Raw genomic sequence first — 24,707 nt, 5'->3', positions numbered from 1 at the left:
AAGAGAGCAAAGCGTAAACATGTTAGACTGCATGCATGGCACCCATAAAGGTGAAAAGAGAGAATTTGCTCTGAGCTATCTGTAAAGGAGCAGGAAAAGCTCAGATTTGCCATTTTGTGGGATCATAATATATAGCTGACAGCTCCAAGAACTTGTTTGCCCATCTAAACTCCTGACTGTGAAAGGACTTCAGGTGGCAACTCATAAACAAGCAACATGGTCCAGTGGGCTGAACATGGGCCAGACTGCTAGCTGTCAGCAACCTGGCGTGACCTTGAGCAAATTGATGTCTTTCCAGCTGCCTCTCCTCATCCATAAAATAGAGATGAAGATGCTTGGCAGCCCCTTGATGGGTTGTAAGAAGAAATGCCTCTTTCCAGGAAATAGTGGAGGTGCAAGATGCCAGGTTACTTCTCCTTGTTAAGAAGAGGGAAAAATATAGCCCATTCCTCAAAAACTCAGCTGCCTGCTGTGCTCTCAGTAAGGTTCCCCTGACATTTGGGCTCTGCTGGGATCTGGCACGAGAACAGGACAGTCCCACCTCACCCCATCTCTGGAATTTGCCCAGGATTTATTTTTAACACAGCCCTCAGTGTGAACATTTGTGGTGGGATTCGTATGAATTCATGCTGATCTCTGACTCTGAGCTGGTCTCACCCTGGCTGCACCGATAGCCAGGACTGTCGAGAGAACAGACGGCACAGTCCGCCCCATCCTAAACAAGGTGTCTTAACATGGGGCAGACCCAAAGCATCCTATCTCCTTCCACATGTAGGAAGCAAGCTTTGGGCAGCCACCTCAGATGGAGCTTCTTGTGCTGTCCAGGGGTAACTAACTTGTCCTAGAGCATAAGACACATCAAACTGGGCCCTGAGCTAGGCTTAAAATGACCTTTTGACATCATGGAACTCTCTGCCTAGCTCTTTATTTCTTTCTGGCTTTGGATTGTGAGCAATGGGATGGAGCAGAAGGTTGGGCTGCAACTCTCTGGCATATCGATACCTCGGGTATAGCTTGAAGCATGAGGTCCTTTGCCTCAGTACACACTTGCTGGCCATCATCTCCCCTTGCTCAATGCTCCACATCAATTACAGTGCAGAGATGTAAAATGACTGATACTTTTAATACAAAGGGCCTGTCATTTATTTATTAGCTGGCAACAGGCCCTGCAGTCCAGGATGGATGCATTATAAATCAACCGCATTTCTAACCATTAAAAATTCATCCAATTCATAATGTAGGACGCCCGTAATTTCCTTATTAGCGTTGAGTGTGAAGGATTTTTCTTTCTCCTCCCTTGGTTTTACTTTGCTGCTTTGCTTTCCCAAAGATCTTGCTCATCTGAGGATTAGTTCAGCTTAATCCTGCAAGAGGGAGGTGGAGGGGTGGGAAGGGCTGGGGGAAGGGAGACAAGGGCTGAAGTAATTTTGTTCCAGTGTTTTTTTCTAATTGCAAATTTGCCATATACACTTAGGAGACTTAGCTGCCTTCTCTCCTAGTCACACTTATGGGAGCCAGAGAGACTGCTTGTCCTGAATTTAAGAGATGCTTGTACAGAAAAAAAATTTAAATAGATCCCTTTTCCCTCGCAAAAGGAAAAAAAGGAGGTGTGGTGGGATAGGGAAGGATGATGTAAAACCTGTTAAAAAGTATTAGCAAGGTAAGAAGAAATGCCCAACCATTATAAAACTGTACATTTCAAATAGATAAAACATTCATATATATCTATATAAATATATAAAAATAGGTAGGTACAGTAACCTTCAGACTCAGTGCTCCAATTCATTGAGGAAAAATAGGTTAGTAGGTCCGAAAGAAAGGGGTGACATTTTTGCAGACCCAGGACTGTGACAAAGAACCACAGGTAGCTGCTGCAACATCAGCAACAAACAGGAACTTGGAACTAACATCAGGAAAAGCCGAGTCTACACAGCACAGTACCACATCCCATATTGACCACGCTTAGCTGCAGACGGCAGGACAGCCTGATCATTGATGTACATACAGAAATTTTGGTGTTTTTACTGAGCCTCCATTTGTTCCTGTCTTTTAAACAGATCTATCCAGGTAGAGGCAGGGAGAGAGGACTTGAAAACCAGATTTAAGCAGGGTTCAGCATTAGGTAACTTGCAGTCTGTTTAGGAACGAGCGTGCAGGAATCTAAAAATGGATATGCAATAAACCCTGCCTTAATGGGAGACAAGCCCGGGCACCGAGAGCAATCCTTACGCGCTGTGAATTCAATGTACTTTTCACCTCGAGACGCTTGCACACAAATCTTACATCAGCTACACATGGAAACGTGTTTGCTAGGTTTTCAGCTTGGTCTGTTCACTTCAGTAAATCACGCCGAGCTCAACAAGGCTAGTGCTTTACGCTTAAGTGTGGTGTAACACAGCTGCTTCAGGAGCACACCAGCACAAGTGGTGCTTCCTCCATCCCACCAACCACACCAGCAGTGAACCAGCTCCTTGTCCACATCCACAACCAAGACAGTCAGAAAGATGCTGAGGCGGGCTGGAAATATTCAGCAACTAAGAATGACAATTTCTGCATTTTTGTTATAATATACATGAAGCAATTGAGCTCCGCTCCACAGAGAGCGGTGCATCTCCGCCTGGCCTGTGCTGCTGGGAGGCACGAGCCAGCACTGCCTGCACACACCATCTCCCCTGAGTCAGCCACCACACTAGGCTGGGAAACAAAAGCCCCCTTTGACATGAGAAGCTCTTTAGGCAGAATATCTTTTTACATGGGCCTTTCCCCAGCTTTCAGGACTGAACAGGGTATTTTGGGCTGTCTAGCCCAAAAGCAGCACTCAAGGTAGGGCTGGGTTTTTTTTTTTTAACCTCTACTGATGTACAGCTTCACTGCTGGATCCTGGGCTGTACTTCTTGTCCCACAGGGCAGTGCTACTAATGTTCCCGCTGTGTGTGCGGTCATGCAAAACTGCTCCAACTCCTAAACAATAGCAGCTATTTTTAATTAGGAATCATAATTTAACCGGACAATGAACAAACAGTGAGAGCCTGCAATCTTCTGCTCAGAGACAGCTGTCCAACCATGATGAGTCCCCACACACTTCTGAGATTTAGATTTTAAAGCTGAAAAACATCCCAGTTAGACTAAAAAGTCACAACACTATGTCCTTGCAAACTGTGGGAGCTGCCAGTGCCTTTAGGGGTGTCCCATGGCCAGGTACCACAGGCACATCCCCCTTGTCGCTGGAACGCAGAGGTACCCAGCCTCCAGATACTTTCCCAACAGCCAAGCATTATAAGCCGCAGTCAACTCATTAATAAGCAAGACAGATTTTGAACTGATGCCTAAAAGAAATCAGTACCACAACTCTACCCACATGCACATACACACACCAGCTATTTTTTAAGCAGTCCCCTCGCAAAATTCACACAATCCATGAGCCATTAGGAGACTACTCTTGAACCCCCTTCATTATCCCCAACACCAGAGCTGCCCAAGTTTGCAATAGCTTCAGGTCACACACCTGGTCGCTATCTCCTGTCTTGCAAGGACAAAGCCCCAGGCATGAGGAGCACTGGCTGATGAACAGAGCCCTCCTTCCTTTGGCATGGACACCTCCTTCAGCTTTAAGAGCACCGCGGGGTTAAGAGCGCTACAAGCGCAACTGGATAGAGAGAAGCACCAATACTGGGCACATAGCCAGTAACGTACGGAATGAAAACCTGCTTTATCCCCATTTCATCCCACTCCTTTTCTCTTACCCTGCTACAATGAGTCTTGACTCACGCCAGATCACAGGTAAAAAACACGCCTGTGCTGCCAAGCCCTGAACACCCGCTAGAAATTGGAGGTGCAACCATCTTTGATGGCTTCAGGCAACCCCTGGCAGGGGAACTGCCCAGTCACGTGCCTTGTGGCATCCCTGGCTTTGCCGAGGAAAGGTAGAGCTGCAAGGGTGCTCAGCAGAAATCCATGTCATGAGGCAGAGGTGATCGGCGCGTAGGTGCCACCGTGCAGGAAGGTGTGCCACAGGGAATTGCTGATTCAGCAAGTGTTTTATACTACACCCATCCCACGGTGCATGGGTGAGGAACACATGCCCACACATGCAGGGACGGTGGCGTGTGCGTGGGGGCCGGAGGATGCTGCAAGAGCAGTGGGAGGGTGCATGAGCCCTGACATGAGGTGTAGGCAGCAATGACTGCTCAAACAGGGGGTTGGACGCAAGATGGAGTATCAGGAGTGCACGTACACATCCTCCATGAGATGGTGCACGTCTTGGGCAGTCCAGTCCGGCCCATTTGATGCAGGCACAAGGACGAGAGCAGCCTGCTGTGCTAGAGCCACTCCAAGCTGAGGAGGAAACCAGCTCAGAACCTCCTCTCATCTGGCATGTTAAGTGCTTGACAGTTCACACATCACAGGCTCCCTTTCCAAAATCACGCCAGCAAAGCCAACCCTCCTTACTGGCCCCACAGACACCGGGATTATATGATCCAGAAGAGATGCTTTTGGGGCAGAGGAGCAGGCAGAGTTTTGTATAAGAAAACACTTCCCTGCCCATACCTTGGGCAGATATATGCTTGTATCTAGGAGTATTTCCACCACCAGGACAACCTCTTTGGAGGCAGGTCAATGTTAGCAGCCCAAAGCCATGTTCTGCTTGATTTAAAGGTTTATCTTCCTAATGGATCCCCATCACCAGGAACATCCCTGTCCAACTTGCCGTCACTCGCCACAGCTATGCTGCCAGCGTCGCTTCCTCACACCGGGGCTGGAGCCTGCTCAGACCCCTTTGATCTTGGGTGTTGTTACAAACATCGGCAGTAAACACACATTAAAGTAACAGAGATAGAATCTAAAACCCAAACGGCTGCAGGAGGTAATCGGCTTGTGTGCAAACCAAGTCGCTGTGCACATCGCACCGGGAGCAAGGCAGGGCTGCGCTGCTGGCTACAGCGGCTCCTTCCAAAGCAGGCAGGGACCAGGCAGAGCCACGTTTCCCACCCTCCCGCGATGCTTTTCTTTCTCTTGATACAACCATACAGACAACACCTGCAGAGCTGGCTGAGGGGCAAGGTATACACAACAGATTTTGCCAGCCTTTCCAAAACAGCCTGAAAAATTCTCATTTCTGTAGCACCACCATGGCAGGAAGGTCTGAAGATTGACTCGCTGAGTAGGTGGGATGAGCACTCTGCCAACACAGGTTGGACTTCTGAGTTCTGGAAAATGTGGATATTTCTTCCACTTGATCTTTCAGAGCTGGATGAAGCGATGCAGAGCATAAAATAGCCACAGGTAAGGAAAACGAGCTGAGAGGGCTGGGAAGAGCTGAGCAGGTTGGTTGAAGTCCCACTGGCCATGGGATCCCTCCTGTTAGTCAGATATTGCAGCCTGGAGAAGGGGATGAGAAGGTGATGCTGGGCACAGAAGTTCCCTCCTGCTCCAGGGGGTGACAGAAGCAGTAATTTTTGTTGCTCACACTTTTCTTCAGCTCCATGCCACAGCTTATCTGGAAGCAGCCAGCCAGAGCCTGCAGGGCTTCTTCAACATCCCAATCTTTTGCAGGACATTCACATCAGTGCTTGGAGCTCAGAGCAGTTTCTATCAGAAGTAACCACAAACCAGGAGGAAAGGAAATTTGGAGGCAGAAGGTCATTGCAGGGACCTCCAATGCCTTCCACCTGCTAGCAGCTGAGCACTGAGGTCAGGGCTTTTCATAGACGCAAGCCAGAAACACAGGCTTTGCTTGGACAAATGAGAAAACACAGAATAGAGTCTCAAAACACTCATTAAATCCTCTAAAAGTATCTCATACGGGTTGGCTGAGAAAGACAAATCGATAAGACAGTGAGGAGTCCCAGTGCAAAAGAGTTTTGACCCATGAGTGCCTACTTCAGAGAAGTGATGGGCATTCAGTCCTGCTGGAGAAGAACCTGGGGGTTTCATGTTAGAGGAGAAAAGAGGAAAAGAGAAGTTTGGAGAAACAGCAGAGACCTGTGGGAGGGATTGAGATCTGTACAGCCTGGCCCCAGGCTGGACACTGGGCAGCAGAGTGCTGCTGTCACTGCACACTGGGCTCCACATTCATACTGCATCAAAAGAAGGTTTGAGAAATCCTCTTATGTCGGGGCGGGGGGAGAAAAGTTTCTCTTTTCCACTACCAACAGGTTCAGTTTTCTTTTTCAGCTAAATGAAACTGCAAGCATTTACGGCTTTATTTTTATGATGTTGTTGGTTTTGGCAAAAATGGGAACATGAACTGACCAGAAATAGAAATGCTGCATACTTTTTAGCTTCCCATGCCCACGATGAACAAAACACACTAGGCAAACGAAAAGAATTTACAGTAGTAAGGGTAAATAACCTTCCATTTTTGTTTTCAAGATCTATTAGAAAGAGAGGTAAGGAAAGCTATTTGTTTTAAAAATACGATTTTTGAAATGACCACAATGTTCCTTTTAAACTGCACTGAAATACAAGATAAAGACAGGGTACTGAGTGAAAGAGTGCTGATGGCGCTTTTATTGTGTGATTTGCCTTGTTTTTTTCTGAAGTACTTCTTTTTAGCCGATTACCATGTATTTACAGTTAGTGTAATTATATCTAATTACTTAATTAGCATGAATACGTGTAATTACTAACTTCGAATATGTAATTATGTCAGGGCAGCCTGTAATAAATGAGGTTGAAAAAAACCCTCATTAGGACTCTACGGAAGGACGGCTGCTCCACCCGTGTGGAGAATGCATCCCAGTCCCCAGACTGCACCAGTCCTGGAAAAGGAAAACACAGCCAGCTCCGGTCGTGTCTGGCAACAACCTCCACCAAAATCAAACCACTTGATATACAAAAGTATAGCTGTACAGCACTGATGGGAGACAGAGATCTGCAAAGGATCTGCCCTCCAGAATCATTTTCTCCACTAAGGTTTGAATTTTTTTTCTCTGATTTGTGTCATTCTCAAGAAGACCTCGTTGGTCGAACGAGAAACATGAGAGAATAGAATAACCGCAAAACTGTGCTGTGGTATTTGAGTAAAGCTTGAGAGATCAGATCCAAGAACTAATCTGCATCTGATGCATCACGCTAATAATTAATTACTACTATTAAAGTAAAACAATCTTCCAAAATGTTTCTTCTGCAACATTACCAGTATTTTGCCACAAAATTCTCCAGCTACTCATAATTACCCATTTTGCAAATTCAAATCCTGAACAGCAGGAGATGGAGTGAAGGTTAAAAGTTGCTGTTACTGCCAAGAAGCATATGTATGAAAATGATGTCCTACCAACCGCCTCATGAACTTATTTCAAGCTGATGCTCCCTTTTTTTTTTTCACTGATCAGGAGCTATCCGTTGTAATGAGCTGGCTTTTCCTGCCCAGAAGGACTGGTAGCCATTTTCTGGACACATAAATGAGGGTAGACCAGATCATGTTTTGCATTACCAAAACCCCTGACCATGGGTGGAAGCTATGTCATCCTACACCCTATCTCATCACATATTCTGTCCACAGTGCTTGCTCCACAACAAGTCCCATTCGTCTCCTCTCATCTGTTTATTTCCAAATATAGAGAGGTGCAAACTCATCACAACCTGTTGGTCCTCCTGCTGACATCTGCCAAGCAGATATGCCACTTGTTTTCTCTTCCACGTGCAAAAGATCAGGAGGAAAAGACTATTTTAGCTTATTCTTCTGAAATCTGTTTGTGGTTGGACTGTGTCCATTGCCAAGCTCTTTGCTTAACTCTCCAGGCAGGGCTGAGGATGGCTGAAGCGAGGACAGGTTGCAAACCCTAGTGCTGCCCAGCTTGCTGTGGAGTTACAGCGTACAGTTGAGGGGAGCATCTTCTCAAAGACTCAATGCTTCATCGTGAGAAAACAAGATGGTGCAACTTCTTCTGTGGCTCTTTGAGAAGCCCTCAGCCAGGAAGGGAAGGAGGACCTCATCCCTCCTGCTCCTCTAAATCAGGCAGTAGCAGAAAGGGGCAAGAGACAACTGCACAAATCCCAGAAAGTCAGAGGTGAGAGCTGGTTCCTGCACCCTTCATCCCATCGATGGGAGAAGAGCACATCCCTAGTGAGGAACACGTCTCTACCTCCTTGAGGACATGTTAACGAGAAGAGCCCACAGGACAGCTCTGCACAGCGGGAACGAGAGGGGCTGCAGCTCTGTGGGCAGGGAGCTGCTCTCCATATTTCAGCTGCAATTCCATTATGCAGAGCTAAGTGGCTGGGAATAAACATCCGTCATCCCTGCGTGATAAGCAATGTTTGCTAGTATAGAGGGTGACAGAAATCTATATCACATCAATGTACTATTAATACTGCATTAAGCATATAGAGTTCTCTGTCCTCGTTGCAGCACAGTAATGGGTATCGGCATGTCCTCAACCCAGACAACATCCAAGAGCACAGGGATGCTTGCAGGAGGAAGGAAGGAGAAAAGCTTCAGGATGGAGAGAGAAATCGCTTGCTGAAGGTGTTGTTCTAGCAACACCTCTGTGCAAAGGAGAGACGCTAGATGCCACGGAGCACCTCTGCTCACAGCTGGACAGGGGCTCTGAGGGAGGTGGGTGGCAGGAGGGAGGTGACAGCTCACATCAGTACAGGCTCAGCTGGGTACCGAGGCACTCCCCAGCCCAGAGGAGTTCTCCTGTGTACAAGTTAGAGCAAATGAAGAAGTGTTTGTGTCCAAGCTCTGCAGAGGAGGAAAGAAAAACCCTCTGGCATGAAAACCATGGGGAGAGCAGGAGCAACAAATATTCTCCAGCTCAGGTTTAAGTTGAGCAGAGCACATCAGATCAAACAAACCCCTTACAGCAAAAGCTCCCCAAAGCATGGTTAATTTAAAAGGTGAATTATGAAACTTTCCAGCCTCAAGCAAAGCCACCAGTGAAGTCAGAAGTTTTGTCCAAGTGCTGGGGACTAAAATACAATACACACACCAAATCCAACCCTGCCTGAGGTCTCAAAGCCTAGGTTCTGCCCCATGAATGACAGGCAAACCTAACAAATGTAAGGACTTTCAGCCTGCCAGCATCCAGCTGTGGTTTGCCCCTGGTTAGCAGCCAAAGGGACTGATGGTGTGTGGAGTTTGGTTTCAGCCCCAGGAAACCTGGAGCTCAGAGGCGGTGATCTGCCGTGGATTTCCAAGTGTGCACAGTTGTCACTAGTGCTACATTTCCCCCCCGTGGCACCTTCCATGGGAGAAGCAGCTCCAGATGCCACCCCCAAGCATCTCTGTGAACTCTTCAGATCCTAATCAAACGTCCTCGTGAAACTCAGAGGCAAAATCCTGCTGTGAGCAGCTTCCCCTGCAACCTGCCCAGCTCTGACAAGCCCCACAGGGCAAACGCTCAGAGGAAAACTTCATCCTTTGAGGTTTAAGCTCTGCTACTGCACAGCTGCAACGGCACCCGTGTCTTGAAGTGGTTGGCGCACAGATTTAAGAGATTCAAGAGATCACAGGAGGGCAAAGAAAAAAAAATAAAGCAGGGGAGCCCCCCCCTCCCAAGCCATCAGAGTTTGTAAATCATTTTGAGATGAGGTGCTATAAGAAATGTAAAATATATAATTAACGGCACAGTAAAACCACACTACATTCAGCTTCTCCGCTCCTGCCTAATCACGGCCCTCCTCCTCCCCTCTCTGCAAACAGACTAAATTTAGCACATTAAAATGAAAATCAAAGGGAAAGCCGGGCACGTTCATTGGGTACACCCCATCGCTCCGGTAAGCAAAGCGTGGTGATAAGGGCTCGGGTACCGGCTCGCAGCACCCAGGAGGGTGCACGGCGGGGTCTGCCCCAGGGACACCTCCACGGGAGCAGCGGCTGCGGCTCCCCTTCCCCTGACCAGAGGGGCGGTGGCCGAGGAGCAGCATGCTCCTGCTGAGTGCTTAATGCTGAATGAGTTCCCACAGGTTGGGAGATCGGCCTCCACCCTGTTTCCAAGGGCTGAGTTATGTCTCCTGCACTCATGAGTCAGCAGCAGCCAAGGGGAGAGCAGAGGTGACTTCAATGCAGCACTCTCGGCTTCTGGCTGGACCACAGAGATAGCACAAGTTGGGGTATTCCCCCCCTTTTTTTTGCAAGCTTTTTATTTTTCCAGTTCTATATGGAACCAAGACACACAAAAAGGATGAGTAATAGCAGAAGAAGAGGAACGTTATTCGAACCTCCTGCATTGCTTAGCTTGCATCTCAGAGCTGATAAGAGGCCTGGGAGAACTCAGCTACCAGTGGCGAGCCACGTGTCAGGAAGGGCTGCATCTCACTGCCTACATGGGAAGTGGTGCAGGACTCCCAGAAAAGCATCCTTTTACCCAGCGCTTTTCTTTTACACTCAGAATTTAGGAACACAAAATGGAAAGGACCACTTGATCACCACCTGCTAGTCTAATGAGCCCAGTTCACAACCCAGATTTATACAGATAAGATGCAAAAGCTTTACACATGAAAGCTTTAGCCCATGAAAACAAGACATCTGGCATCTAAGCCTCCTGTTCTTTATCTCCACGCATCTGCCCCACCGATGGCCATGAGCTTCTCCCTGGTAGGGAGCCAAGGAGGCAGCCCCATGGCTGGGAAACTGCTGGAGGAGGAAGGGGAGGCAGGTCCTTTCCCTGGTCAGGCAGGAGTCACATCCATCCCCGTATTCCCAGGCAGCTCCTGCTCATGCCTGGGACCTCACACTCGGAGCCAACAAGGCAGAGCCCAGCTTCAAATGGCACTTTCAGGCAAGGGAGGAAGGTGACTGGTGGGTGGTGGAGGGAGGGTGAAGGGAGGTGAAGGTGAGGGTGGAAAGTCTTCTCTGTAAGCACCTACATGTATGTTGTGATTTCTGAGACCTGAGATTCACTTTGGTTTCTGGACCATACCAAGACCCACCTTCCTCAAAAACCTTCTCTTCTTCCTCATCCTCTTAACCTTTTCCTCCTTGCTCTCCTTCCCCCATCCCCCCCAACCCATCCCCTGGTCCTCGCAGGGGGCTCCGGCCGGATTGGGCACTCACACGTGTCTGGCTTGTGGCAGTTGTGACCTTGTCGGAAATATTGGGGATTCTCGATGACGGGAATGCGGGTCATGCCGATCACCACCGTGTCCGGGCCAGCGTCCAGGGATGAGGGCGTCGTGATGCCGTGGTTGATGTGGTGGAGGGGACTGGCTGAATCTTCCTCTCCGCTGATCACTGCCACAGGACCTGCAAACACCACACACATCCATCAGGCACAACAGAGGAAAGACCAGACCTGCTGATCGTGCGGGTACGGATCACTGCAGGTCAGCAGTGGACCACCACCAGCTCCTGGACAGGATGCCTGTCCTAGCACTTCTGGCAGTTGGCCCATTGCCAGGCAGCTCACAGGGCAAGGAAGGCACCTCAGGTTTTCTTTCCTGGTTTTGGGGTACCAGGCTGACAATCCTGCAAGGGTTAAAGTAGCTATGGGTGACACCACAGCAGAGGTGAGTCCTGCACAAAGTCCTCTCCTAGGGCTGTCACAAGATAGATCAGTTGCTGTGGTGCCTGTATACCCAGGCATCACAAGCTTGGCAGAATATATAAAGGAGCTTAGACTGGAGAAACATCACCCCCAGAGAAGTTCTATTGCACCCCAAACCTGTATTCACACCATTTGTCTTCCCAATATGTCACCCATCTTGTCTCCTCTCCTCTAGTTTCACCTAGGCACACACAGAGAGTCCTTTGGTTGGGCTGACATCTGCAGGGACCCACAATGCACTGGACCAGATCCCACACAGCTCATCCCTCCTTCCTCGTCTCCCATCTGTTGTCATCTCAAGTACTTCTTAACTCCCAATTCCCCATCTGCTGCTTGTTCACAGGGCCTGCTATGGATCCCCACCAGGCTGGAAGGGACCCGGTGGAGAGCTCAAGGTGGTCCCTCCCCACTGACAACCATGCAAAGCACTGAAGTTGCTGCTTCGTGAGCATGGAGCTTGCAGCACCCATCTCCTTGGTCAATGGACACAAGACACCTTCCTACTGCCCAAGCACCTCAGTACCCACCAGCAGCCCAGCCAAACGCTGCCCTCCTGGGCTGGTCCATGTACCTCCCCCTCACCAAGTCCCACAGCACCCACTTATGCATCCTTGTCTACCTCCGCAGAGCAGGTTCCCAAAACACCAGTGTGCCCAAATGCACCCACATTTATCTCTTTCCTGCAGCCAGCCAGCCAGCAACCATGCTCCAGCTCCGTCAGCCTCCTGCCCCAGCCATGACTCCTTACACCCATGTGCCTGCACCCAAGACCATCACTGCTATAATCTTGTCCTAACCAATGGCAGGCTTGTTCCCGTAGGTAAAATGAAGTGATGAAGGGAAGAACATCCATACCTAAGAGCCAAGGCCTGCTGCCCACACAGAGCTATTTCACAATATTCAGCAGTACCCCAATTTTGACATATGCTTTGTTTTATTTTTAGACCTTCTAACTTCAGCGTTTGCTATCAGCTGCCAAGGCTGGAAAAATCAGGGGACATCAGGCCTTAATACATTATCCCCCCACTTCCATCTATTCTCATCCGTTCTGGGGTCCAACCTGCAAACTAGCATCACAAACACCTCTATCATGAGATGAAACCTTCTAATCCGTGCTGCAGCCATTCATGCTGCATAAACACAGGATCCAGAGGAGCTGGGCAATGTGGGAACCACACTGCCACCTTCCATGAGGATCTCCCTTATCCATTCACATGGGAAGAAAAACCACACTCCACTAGAGATGCTCCTTTTCTCCCTTCTGAATGCTACCAGGGGCTACCAGAAGCTCAAGAAAAATGAGCAGGGATTCTGCATTAAGGCTTCAACCCTATTCAGGGAAGCCTATCTTTTACTTACATTGTATAGAAAATGCCTCTCTCCCATCAGTAATCCACTTCTAATTGCACAATTACTTTATTATGTAGCACTAGCAACAAAGAGGGGAATCTTGAAGCCATTTTACTCTCTGGAACTTCTAAGAGGACAGGGCGAACACCGGCTCCGTGCAGTCATTCCGCCTGCATTAATCTAGTCGAAAGGCTGCTCATTTTTGGAGCTTCAAGTATTGTTTGTTCTTCCAAGTGGGATATAATAAAGTTATTGTGTAATTAGCAGAGTCCTGGCAGCCGTGACAGGTGTTTTAGTCACAAGGAAAAAAAGTCTCTCCCTTTATTGTGAATTCCTTCTGGCAGGTTCTTGCTTTTTTTTTTTTACATTACTCCCCGGGCCCGCGTGACTTCCAGCTTTTGAGACACAAAGGCAAAATTCAGCTCTTGCCGCAAGATGCCTCTGTTGGGACTACGCACGCTGTATTTCTCCAAACACAAAAAGCAAACAGGCAGTTTTGGTTTGAATGACTTTTGTTCTTTCACGTTGTCAAGTCTGCGTGTGCAAACCAGGAGGATTGGGTTTTGCACAGTGCGCATGTCCCTTTGGCCGTACCCTGCGCCGCTGGCCGACCCGGCTGCGGTGGGAAGGGAAGACCTCTGCATTTCAAGGTGCAGTTCACAAAATAAGTCATAAAAATATCAACTGGTATAGACTGGTATAAATAATTTAAGGAGACCATAAAGATCTCTGTTGCAGTGGAGTGGTGGGAGAGGCTATTGAGGGCTTATTGCTCTCCCTAGGCAGCCAACCTTGCTTCAAAGGAAGGTACCTAATCACACAGTGGGATGTGAAAGGCCTCTCTAGCGAACAACATGAAGGAAGTCTTCATTGTCCTCTCCTTTGAGAACAGGAATCGTACCTTTGTGACAAGGAGCAAAGAGGACATCTCCTACAGCATTAGCGCTGAAGACGATTGGTTTCATTACAAACCATGGGATGTACGCCAGGCTGGCACAGACGCTGCTGGGGACATAGTTCTTGGGGGCTCACAAAGCCCTACCAGCACATAACACTTGCTGTCCTTGCTTGCACAGCACCTCCTCATTTTTAAGGAATGTGATCATGGCAGCATCCCTCTGGCACAAGCAGGTTAGGACGTGGCTACATCTAAAAGAGTAGGGCATGATCAAGAAAGTCAAGTACTTGTGAAACTAAGCACAGCCAGCATCTATCACCCAACGTTCTGATGACAATTTTCTTGCCAACAAACAGGTCCAGAGTCTGACCTTTACACTCCACAGGTTTTTTCCTACAGCTCACCTCTTAGGAGGACTTTCTACATGTGTTATAGCTAGTTTCATGCCCCAAACCTGTCCAAGATCTATGGTGTAAAGAGGTAACTGTCTCAGCTGATCCACGACTGCACTCCCATTCCCCAGCAAACATTGGGTTCTGTGAATGGACTCAGCCTCCTAGTCATCCAGCTCAAGTCGATGCTTCTAAGCTTGGACATTTATAATATCTACTGACCCTCAAAAGCCACAGAGCCAAACTCTGATGCTCCATCACCATCTCAATCCCTTTCCACTTCTGCAAAATTTGGAAAACCCAAGAACTCCCAAGGCAGCTGCAGTCCTGACACCGCAGGGAGTACACCACATACAGTATATTCCACCCTTGCAATAATCCAGGGACAGTTTACTGCCTCTGACTGGATTTCCAGGTCTTGAAAAAAACAAAATAACTCACATTCGCAAGACTCCTAAGGAACACACCCGATGGATGCAATGCATTAGCATTCAAGCTTTCAGAAACATTTCTGATGATGCTTGGCACTGAGCTGGCACGGACTATAACATATCATTCAGCCCAATATCCTCAACAGGATATAATTGGATTGAAGACATAATTTAGAGTTGATGACTTTTCCAAGTTTCTCCTATTAACTTGGGCAGGGGAGAGGGGTAGAAATCCGCACAACATTAACTCCTACATTAACTCCTCCTTTATCTCCTTCGTTCACTGACTCTTACGGGTCCCTCCCAACTCCAGATATTCCGTGATTCCCATCTCTTCTGGCAGGTCACAGCTCAGATCCAGGTCCCTGGATCCAGATCCACATGGCCACTCTGTTGCCCCTCTGAGACTCAGATGAGCGCTGAACTTGCTGCACAAGCCTGAGACAAACTTCAAAAACATCATTGGTATCAAGCAGTCACCAATCACTTTTATAGGTTTGACTATTGCTCTGACACTCAAAATATGTACTGCCATTAGTAACTCCTGGAAATAAAGTAGCTACCTAGACTTCAACTTTTTTAATCTATCTTGGCAATAACATATATTTTTTGCTGCTAAGTAGGTAAAGAGGTTGAGTTTCTGATGTGTAATGCTGATGAATGGCTTTATTTGGAATAATTCTCACAGCTTCAGCAGTGCATTTTCCTAGTAAGTTTAAAGGAAAAAATGGAGTTTAAAAAAACCCCCACAGATTTTAAGGTTTAAGTTTACCTTCAGCTTGACAGAGGAATGGGCAGAGGGACATAAGAATGAAGCCAGTTTTGTACTGTAAAATTTAGAATAGTCAAGGGTAGCCTGGGCTAACACCTGACATATCATCCTGCAATTTTAATATGCTATATAAAATATTTTGGAGCTCCTCTGAAATTTAAAATCTAAACAGCGATACAGTAGCTGTTTCTGTGAATAACATAACTGTGCTATGGACAATCATAATGTGGATATTAACTATAAAAAGAGTTTATTTCTTAATACTTTAAGAAGTCTTTGTATGTTCTGAGCACCAAATGTGTCACATCTATACTCTGAAAGGCTTTCAATGACTCTCCTTCCATCCAAGCAGATGTCTCGCCAGCCAGCAGCACCCACACTGCCTGCAAGGACCGAGAGTTTAGCTGTTCTCCATGTTAACCCCATGCAGTTTTCCTGCTGGGGAAGCAGCAGCAGCAGCAATGGAGCCGCAGAGCTGCAGGGAAAGGCTGGGGAGACACCAGGGCTGCCCCAGGGCTACCCCGGGCGAAGAGGCGGTCAGCCCCTGCTCCAGCCCAGCAGCACAGCCACTGCCAGCCTGCCCCTCTGCGATGCCAGCGGGAGAGTCAGCCATGATGACCAGAAAATTAGGATCTGAATGAATCTCGTTACCCAAAGAGCAGTGAGGCAGCTTGAAAACGTTGCTTTTGGAAACGTGTCAGGGAGCAATGCTGTTCTACCTTCCCTCCTACACCCCCTCTACAGCCAACTCTTTTTTCCCCAGGAAAGATGTCTCATTCAAACATCACCATTCCCAGCCTCATCTCTGCCTTCTTTTCTCCCCCAGCTTCCTGGCCAGGCTATGCTCCATCCATCCCAGCAATGCTACAGCTCTTCTTGCTTTGCCTCCATCCTGATATTATCATCTCTGCCAATACTGAGCAAATACTCTCCCAGATTGCCCCAAAAGCTCTGATTTTCAGAAAATCTCCTATTGTTCTCTGTTCAGCACTCTTCCTGTGGCTAAACTGGAGTTTGTCTTGGTGTTTTCCTTCATCTCCTTGTTTATCTGGAAGCTCTATGAAATAGGATATACCTTCTAGTCCACGTCTAAAAATGGCCTAGTTCATTCACAGTGTTATATGGACAACTTGTTACTTAAGAAAAATAAAGCAAATAATAATAAATAGCTTAGGGAGCCCCTGTTTGCATGATCATATCATAATGCTAAATTATTTCTCAAGGCTAAGAGCTATACTTTCTGATAAAACACAGGCTCAGGAATATAGGATACTTTATAAATAACCACAGATTAGAGAAGATAAGATAATGGTCACTTCATACACATCCATAACATAATGAATGCTCCAAGGCAGACAGGTGAAGAAACAACAAAAACTCCAGCTTGCTATCACAATAACCTCTCCAAAGCAACAAAAATGATCAAAGGTGTAGAAAACATGACCTCTGAGAGAAAACTGAAAGAATTATGCTTTGTGTTGAGAGGAGAAGACTGAAGGGACACGTGATAACAGCCTTCAAATATGTAAAAGGTTGCAGCAAAGAGAAATATAATAGCTGTTCTCCATGTCCACTGGGGATAAAACAAGAAATAATAGGTTTAAATTGCACTGAGGGAGATTAGGGTTTGAATGTTTTCCCTAATGCCTGGCAGTACAGATGGTTGAGCGCTGGAACACATAACCCAGGGATGCTGCGGGGGCTCAGCCACTGCCTGATTGGCAAGGGAAAGGTTAAAGAAACTTCTTTCAAGGATGGTTATGCTGCTCAGAGCCCTCCCAGGCTGCAGGACTTTTCACCTGCAACCAGCGAGCCCTCAGCAAGGAGCGCTCTTCCCTTTCTGATGCTTCCAAAGAACCTCCAAGCAGGGACGTCGCCAGCGCTGCAGACCGGGTTTGGGCCACCTCCGAGGCACCACGGGTGCAGCGCTGGACCGGGACGGGGCTGTGATCTCTCCGTGTGGTTTCAGAAAGGACAACTCCATCCACGTCCCAGGCCACATGCTCAGGACGGAAACAGAGTTCACTGAAGCAGAGAGCGAGGAGGAGAGTGCTCAGGGCTGCAGGGCAATCCCCCTCCCCGCCACCCATGCCTCCAGGAGCTGTCGCTCAGAACATAATTTTTGATCAAAAACGATCACTGCAAGAGCAAACTGTGCCATCCACTGTTGCCTGGGTAATATAAAGGAGCCATATAATTAACCTACTTAATTAGGAACTGTATATGACCCATAACTAGAAAAAAAAATGCTCTCCTAGTAAAGTGGGTCACCATGCATTGTATAGCAAGCGCTGAAGCAGACCTCATTAAACTCCAATATATATTATATATAAAATCCCCTCCTCTGACTTCAAACCTCTGTTGGCACTTCCATATTTCCCTGATCTTAATCTTAAATGCTGCTCTTCAAAGGGCCATATCACCAACTGGCAAGCAGATAATTCCAGGGCAGGATCTCTCAGCCTAGCTTTACAACTCGGAGCTATACATAGACACGTACACATTTTTTTTTAACACAAATAGAAAACTAACCCCAAACTTCAGCTTATCAGGAAAACAAACAAATAAAAAAAAGATGTTTTAAAAAAATTCCAACCTTTTGCTGGAGCTGACATCAAACCATCCCCCAGGGCTGATCTCTGCACTAGCAAGGAAGGGAACTGAAACTCATAAAACAATAAGTGAAAGCACAACAAATACAATTAAAAATCTAGCTGTGCTCAGAGTAAGATTGCATTTACTGTCTCATAAAGAGAGCCTTGTCCTGTCACGCAAACAAAAGGAAATCAATTTCTTAATTTTTATTGGCAGATGAGGGCACGGGGCCAAGTCAGCACTTGGTGCCTGCGTGGGACCTGCTTGGAGCCAGACTGCCGTGGGCTCCAGCCCATCTCCTGCCCTCCCGCAGCGGGAAGCAGCCGCTTCTCCTCATCCCCGGGATTGCCAGTCCCAACCGCAGGATGGTCCATCGTGTAGGATCTCTTCCCTGAGCCACAGCAGACCCCTCACTTGTACAAAACACTGGGCTTTAACTGGAGACCTCCCTAATTCCAGCTCCTCAACCAGGTCCAAGAGGCTTTTCCCCAGCTCATGCAGCTCAATTCTGTCTCCCTGCCCCAAATTCACTCCAGGATATCCTCGCATCCCTGCAACATGCCACGGGAGCTGGAGGGCATCACTGGAGAGGCTGGCCTGTGCTGCATGGCTCTTGCTTGAACGACACCGTGATCAGCTGCAGTGTGCAAAGGTACACTGCTGTGGCCCATGGGGTGCAGACTCTCCCATCAGCTTTTTGGGGAAACAGCATGTATAAAAAGTCATATCCTTGAGCTTTGCAGGCAGATGAGGACTCTGAGAACATACATTTGAGCTCCCAAAGGGGTCTAACTCCAAATCCTCAGCTTCCAGCCCCTCCAGCAGCAAAGGCAGGAAGGAGAAAACAGCCAAGCAGCAATCCATTTTCCCCTCTCCTGAAGGAGATGATGGGTTCAGGGCCCTGACCATCTTGAGGAGATGAAGATCCCAGTGAACTTCAGGGTGAAAGGGAGCGAGACAGGCCCAGGTGCACCTGCACCCACCACCACTGGAGTTGGACACATGGCTCTTCCCCCACCCTGCTGCCACCTTCCACCCTCTTATAAATTGCAGATGCATTATCATATAAAAAGGGCAGTCAGATCCTATGTCAGCAGGCGATCCCTGCATAGGCAATCCTCAAAGCACTTTCTTTCCTGATGAAACAGTCTGCCGAAATACTGCCATTTATAAAAGCCCCTTTCCCTCTACACATATTGAGATTTCCTTCTCTCTCTGATTTTTTCAGGTGTTTGCAGGGGGAGAAGGCAGCTCTAGCTGCAAAAGGGGATGCACTGGGGGTAGAGGATCCCCAAACCTTTCCCACTCCTTCCATGTCTTTTCCTTCCCCCAGTTTATTTATTGGGCTTAGGCATGAATCCTATAAGCACTCACACTCTGGAATGGAAACATTAAGATCAAATCATATTAAATGTAAAGTCAATGCATATGACAGCACAAATGCATAAATCCAACAAAACAAGCAACAGAAAATGCTTACAGTAAAAACAACAAGACAATCTGATAATTAAAAAGGGAGGGATCTGACAAGCCAGGGCCATGCGTGACAGCAAAGCCAGCCAGCACCCACAGGAAAGCAAAGCAAGAATTTTTATATCTAGGCTTAAAGCTCCTAGCCCAGTGGTACCACACTTCTTCAACTCAGAAAGCATATTACCAAAAAAAAGAGACTGCAAACAGGGCAGGGGGGTAACCAGGAAAGTATTTTAGATCCTGCAATGCAAGGACCTACTGACTCTAAGTATTGACAAGCCAACACCTTTTCCTACATAACAGGGGATGGATACGGCGAAGCTGCTTCATTTGCCAACATGAAAGGTTTTCACTGCTGAGCTCAGGTGAAACAACTAGCTAGTAGTACAGACAACAGGAGAGGAAGAAAAGTGTGTTTTATTTGACTGTCACTGCAGGGAAGAAGACAGTATTTTGTCTGGCGATACCAGTGATAGCATTCAGACCAAACCCAGCCACCTTCCACCGTTCCCCCCCACCTGGCTTCCCCCACTTGCTGGTCACAAGCCAACTTTTCCCACTGCTGGGCGTGCATGCTCCCCATGGGATGTGAAGACCCAGCCGGAGTCCAACACATCCGTCCTTGCAGAGAAACCTCCTGAGATAGCATCTTGGCATGGCGGAGCTGGTGCCAGCAGCTCCCAGAGAAACACACAGTTGGATGTGGCATCTGTGCACCGACGAACTCCCCACATGGCCCCGCTGCAGCCCTCCTGCCCCAAGGTCAAGGCTCAGAAAGGACTGGTGGGGCATTTGGGGGCTGTTGGGTACCAGATGTGCAAGGAGACATCAAAATGAGGTCCCTGTTGCCTTACCTCCCATGCACAAGGCCATCATTTCCATCTCTCTTTATGGGATCGGTTCTATTTAAAGCCAAAACCTCATTTTCTTCCCCCAGGTCTCCATCATCCCACTGCACCCAGCCCCCAGCTCCAGAGCTGGGCACCCATTCTGCCTGTCCCAAATCCTCCACTTATTGCTGTTTACATTTTTTCCCCTTTCTACCTCTTGAGTAGAGATTCACCTGTTGTTTTTTTCCAAGCAAGGTCACCAAGTTGTCACCTCAGGGGCACCTTGAGCTCCGGAGCAGTGCAGGCTTTACGAGGTGAGAGCTGGGCAGCAGCTGGGTAAAGGCCTCAGCAGCGCCTATTAATCTGTTGGCTCACTCATCCCTATCACAGACACACCATAAAAATGATATAAGCATTTCATTCAAACGGCACTGCAGAGCGAGTGGGGAAGAGCACAGGGCCGATTGATTTCCAGTATGTCTGCTCTTTACCTCCAGGTATAAATACAACAGCAAAATCAATCGGAATAACATCATATCAGCTTTCTAATCTCTTCTGTTCGCAAGAAGCGCTTTATATACTGCGGCGTTTCCTACAGCTTGTCTACAGGAGGCCCCGGCACCTTCGCACCTCTCAACCTGCAGGTGTGCAGCCGCTCCCTCGCTCCCGGCCTCTCCAGGGAAAGCTTTGGGATCTGCAGTTGTGCCCTGGGTCACATTAGCACTTGCTAAAAGGGAGATGCTCGCCCACGCACCTTCCCAAGTGGATGGTGGCTTGCTCAGGGTTGATGGGCATCCAGGCACGCTCAGATCTGCTGCCGAGCACACTGAGGGGGACAGTCCCACCAACACGGGGGCATGGGCAAGGCAGCAACAGCACATGCTTTCCTCACACTCTTGGGACTCCATGGCTGTATTCACCCAGGGGCTCGTACACGGTGGCCCTGATGGCATTTCACCTCCTCGTGAGCATCCAGCAACCCAGGGGCCAAGTGACAGCATGCGGACACCCAAGCCTGGGGCAGAGCTGCCTGCTCAGCTTTTCCTTTCTGCGTTTCCAATTTATCATCAGCCCAAGGCTTTTATCCTCTCTCCTGGCCCCCAGCCACTGCAGAGTGAGACTGTGACAAACTGATAAACATTTTCCGTGAGCCCTTGCTCGGGTGAATGTGCGAACACAGCGTGAGGCTGGAGAAAGGGCTGCCTGGCGAGGCATCAAGTGGCCATCTTCTGCAAACTCCAGCTCAGCACCGAGGCAATGCTCTCCCCCACCTCAAACCAGACCTTGGCTGAACACCTGAAGGATGGAGAAGAAAGCAGAGGTGGTTTAAGCTATGCCTCAGTCTTATCCTCAATCTAGCCAGCAAGAAAAACACACACAGTGTGCATTAAGGCTGCCCGAGGGTTCTCCTGACCTTTGCTGAGACTGGTGCCCAACGCTGCTTAATAAACACCATCCATGGAGAGAAAGCCCTGCCAGCAGCAGTTCTGCAGCACAAGCCAGGGCAGCAGCACACGCATCCCACCAGTCAGGACCATCGCACGCTGAGGGCAAGCGTTGGGCATGTTTCTCATTAATTCCTTGACCGGGTCCACCAGCCGCCTCCGCTACCCTCCCACTGCTCCCCTTCCCACGCCTCAGCCGCTGCAAGATCAGTCTTGGGTCGTCTTGATCTACTTGGAAAGCTTAGCCGCCATGAAAGCAAACCGCTTGTCCTCTGGCTCCAATCTCTTACTGAAATTAGTGCCAATGGAAGTGTCACTATCAATTTCATAATGTTATTGGATGGACGTAAAACTGGGCCAAGTCCTATATTCCTGACGGGCCATCAAAGGGGTGGGGATTATGGGTAAGGAGACAGGCAGCCCTGGCAGGAAAGGCAAAGGCTCCAGATCAATTAGCCTGACGAGGCTATCTTCCAGCCACATCACTTCGTGCTGACACCAGCGCCTTCTCCCCGGAGCCCGGCTGCCCCTGTGCCGAGAAGGTTTATTTTCTCCAGCGGTAACCGGAGCCTCTCCGAGCCCAGGGAGCTGTGCATCCCCTCTCCAAATATCCAATTTATAAGACTCCCGAGACACCAAGGGATTTTGCTGTCATTACAGGACATTAATTTTCAGGCCTCCTTATTTTGGTTTAATATTCTGTCAAGATAAAAAAAAAAGAATAATCACACATTAAAAAAAATAAAATACCCTGCTCTGCATTGCTCAAAGATTTCAAATGGAAGGAGCACTTAAAGTGTAAAGTACCTGGCATGACACATGGTTTGTCTTTGTTCTGCGTTTTTCTTCTTGGGTTTTTTTTCAAGATCCTGCTTGGACCATGAAACTGAACTGGTCAGTACTACCATCTGGTTCTCATGCGGTAATTAATAGGTCTTGTAATTTTTCAAACAAAAAATAGTTTTCAGTTGTTGCTTTTTTGGTCAACTTTTGACCTTTTTGATTTTAAATGGAATTTTTATGAAAACACCAAGCAGCTATCAAGGCTGCAGATGTCAAGGGACTGGGTTCACTTCCAGCAGACGCCCCGCATGCCCAGTCCCTGCCAGCAAGTGAGTAACTGCATTTGCTCAGGGTGTGAATTTGTAGACCCAAACTTAAAATCACACCAGTGATGCTTATGTTCAGGCCAAAAGATAAATCCTTACATGGTCAAAAAATAATACAAAATCCTTGCAACCATAGTGTGGCTTAGTTCATGCATGAGGGTGACGAAATTTTAAAACTTCTGCCTCTCAAAGTCAGGTTTGTTTGGTTTTTTTCTTCCTTCAGAGCCCTCCTTGAGATGATCTCCAGCAGTGATATCAGTCTCTCAGATTTATTCTATCCCAAGATAAATAGCGTGTTGCTTACAGAATCAAAATGTATTTAACTTGTATAATGATTTAAATCCTGAATCTGCTCCTGCAATATTATGAGAGTCTGCTGCAATATGAAGCCCATGTCAGAAATATCCACAAACAAACCAACCAACCCTTTTTCCTTCATGCTGAGCAATTGGGAGAGGAAACAGGGCCAGGGTTTGGGCAGCCCTCATTGCTCCCCAGCCCATGATGCTCATATTAATAACAGCACTGGTGGTGTCGAGCTTTGCTGCATGCCAGGGATCAACATTTGCAAAAGGGAAAATCCTTAAAGAAATGAGGTTTTGCAAGTTTTCAAGAGCCCTACTGTAGACTTACAGGGTAAGGGGGAACCCTTTGACATTCTCAAGGCAGAACTGATTGGAAAGGGACTGATGCTTTTTGGGTCAATTAATACCAACTGCAACATCAATACACCGGTGTCATACCTTACTCCAAAATTTATAGTCCTTGTTCATAAAGGTGCTGGTTTTGCTTAAAAGTCACAGAAGCAGCCCCTAGAGAAAGGCTCCGAAATTACAGCTTTCTGGGAACTGACAGCTCATTTGCAACGAGTATCACTGGTTTGAGCTTTCCACCTGCCCTGCTGGGACCCTCATCAAGTTTGAGAGGGGTCCTGTGAACAGGGAGATAAAACAAGCATGGGATAAAAGGCTAGGAGATGGGGAGGGGGACAGAAAACAACTCCTCACTTGGAGAACTTGCTGCATTGCCGATCCACCAGCCCAAACAACCCCTTTAATAAATTAGAGAGGTATTCATTGAAACAGCTTCCTCTGTCCCCACGCTGCCAGTTAATCTGTAATTCAGATAGATCAGTCAGAAGGCAAGAGTCCAGCATATAAAATGATTAATTCCTCCAAGGCCTAGGGAAATTTCCCTTTCTAAACAGCGTAGCACGCTCCCCTCCTCACCGGTGAGCTACAGGCAGAGACGTGGCTCCCATCAGAGGTCAGCGAGGAACGCCACTTGCATTTCAATACAGGTGCTAGCAAATGCATCGCCTGTCTCTGCATCGCTGGGTTGGCAGCCCCAGGGTGGCGGCTCCGCCACAGCCCTTGCAAAGAGCTCGCCTCGCACCTCCCAGGACCTTCCCGCTCTCCAAGTCCTCCAGTGCCCAGCTAGCCTCTTGCCACCCTGTCAGCTCAACACTAACACTTTTCCAGATGAGAGTTTTTATGGAGCAAGAGTGCAAATCATCAATTAAAGCAAGCAGGCTGGTCTGCAGAAATGCAGCACCTACCGATTCCGGTGGAGAAACAAGCAGCTAGTGCCCAACCGAGCACAGAAGATGGGGCAGGGCACATCTCATCTCCCAGCTCCCCCAGGGGAATCACCCCCAGATCCACCTCTGTCCTTTACAATATCAGGAGCTAACCGGGGCGCTGGCCTCTGGCTGGAAGACACCAGTGAAACAGAGCAGCTTCAGAAAAGAAATGAAGGGTGGGAGTTAACCAGATGGACATGCTGCAGTGGGTGGTCGGGGAATGGGGACAAGTCATATGAAGCTCCACGTGAGACCAGAGGCACCTGAACACGCTGCCAGCCCTGGAGGCAGTAGAATCAAAACAAACATCTTTCTATAGCCAGGAGAGAGGGCATGAA

The 24,707-nt window shown here is 48.1% G+C and overlaps 1 protein-coding gene across 7 annotated transcripts in view; it reads right to left on the bottom strand.

Annotated features, from left to right (window-relative positions):
* NTRK3 (neurotrophic receptor tyrosine kinase 3) overlaps nt 1–24,707 on the bottom strand; it is a 218,397-nt gene that overhangs the window by 89,236 nt on the left and 104,454 nt on the right. For all 7 annotated transcript variants that reach the window (XR_012837450.1, XM_075764640.1, XM_075764641.1 and 4 more), the window contains one exon: nt 11,003–11,191. Coding sequence is in view for 6 of the 7 variants with exons in the window: in XM_075764640.1 (XP_075620755.1) it covers nt 11,003–11,191 (189 nt within the window). In the remaining variant the exon portion in view is untranslated. The remainder of the gene's footprint in view (nt 1–11,002; nt 11,192–24,707) is intronic.

The sequence above is a fragment of the Balearica regulorum genome, chromosome 12, assembly GCF_011004875.1.
Source record: "Balearica regulorum gibbericeps isolate bBalReg1 chromosome 12, bBalReg1.pri, whole genome shotgun sequence".
Taxonomy (NCBI): domain Eukaryota; kingdom Metazoa; phylum Chordata; class Aves; order Gruiformes; family Gruidae; genus Balearica; species Balearica regulorum.
The sequence above is the reverse complement of the archived record's forward strand: the minus strand, read 5'-3'. Positions and strand labels throughout refer to the sequence as shown.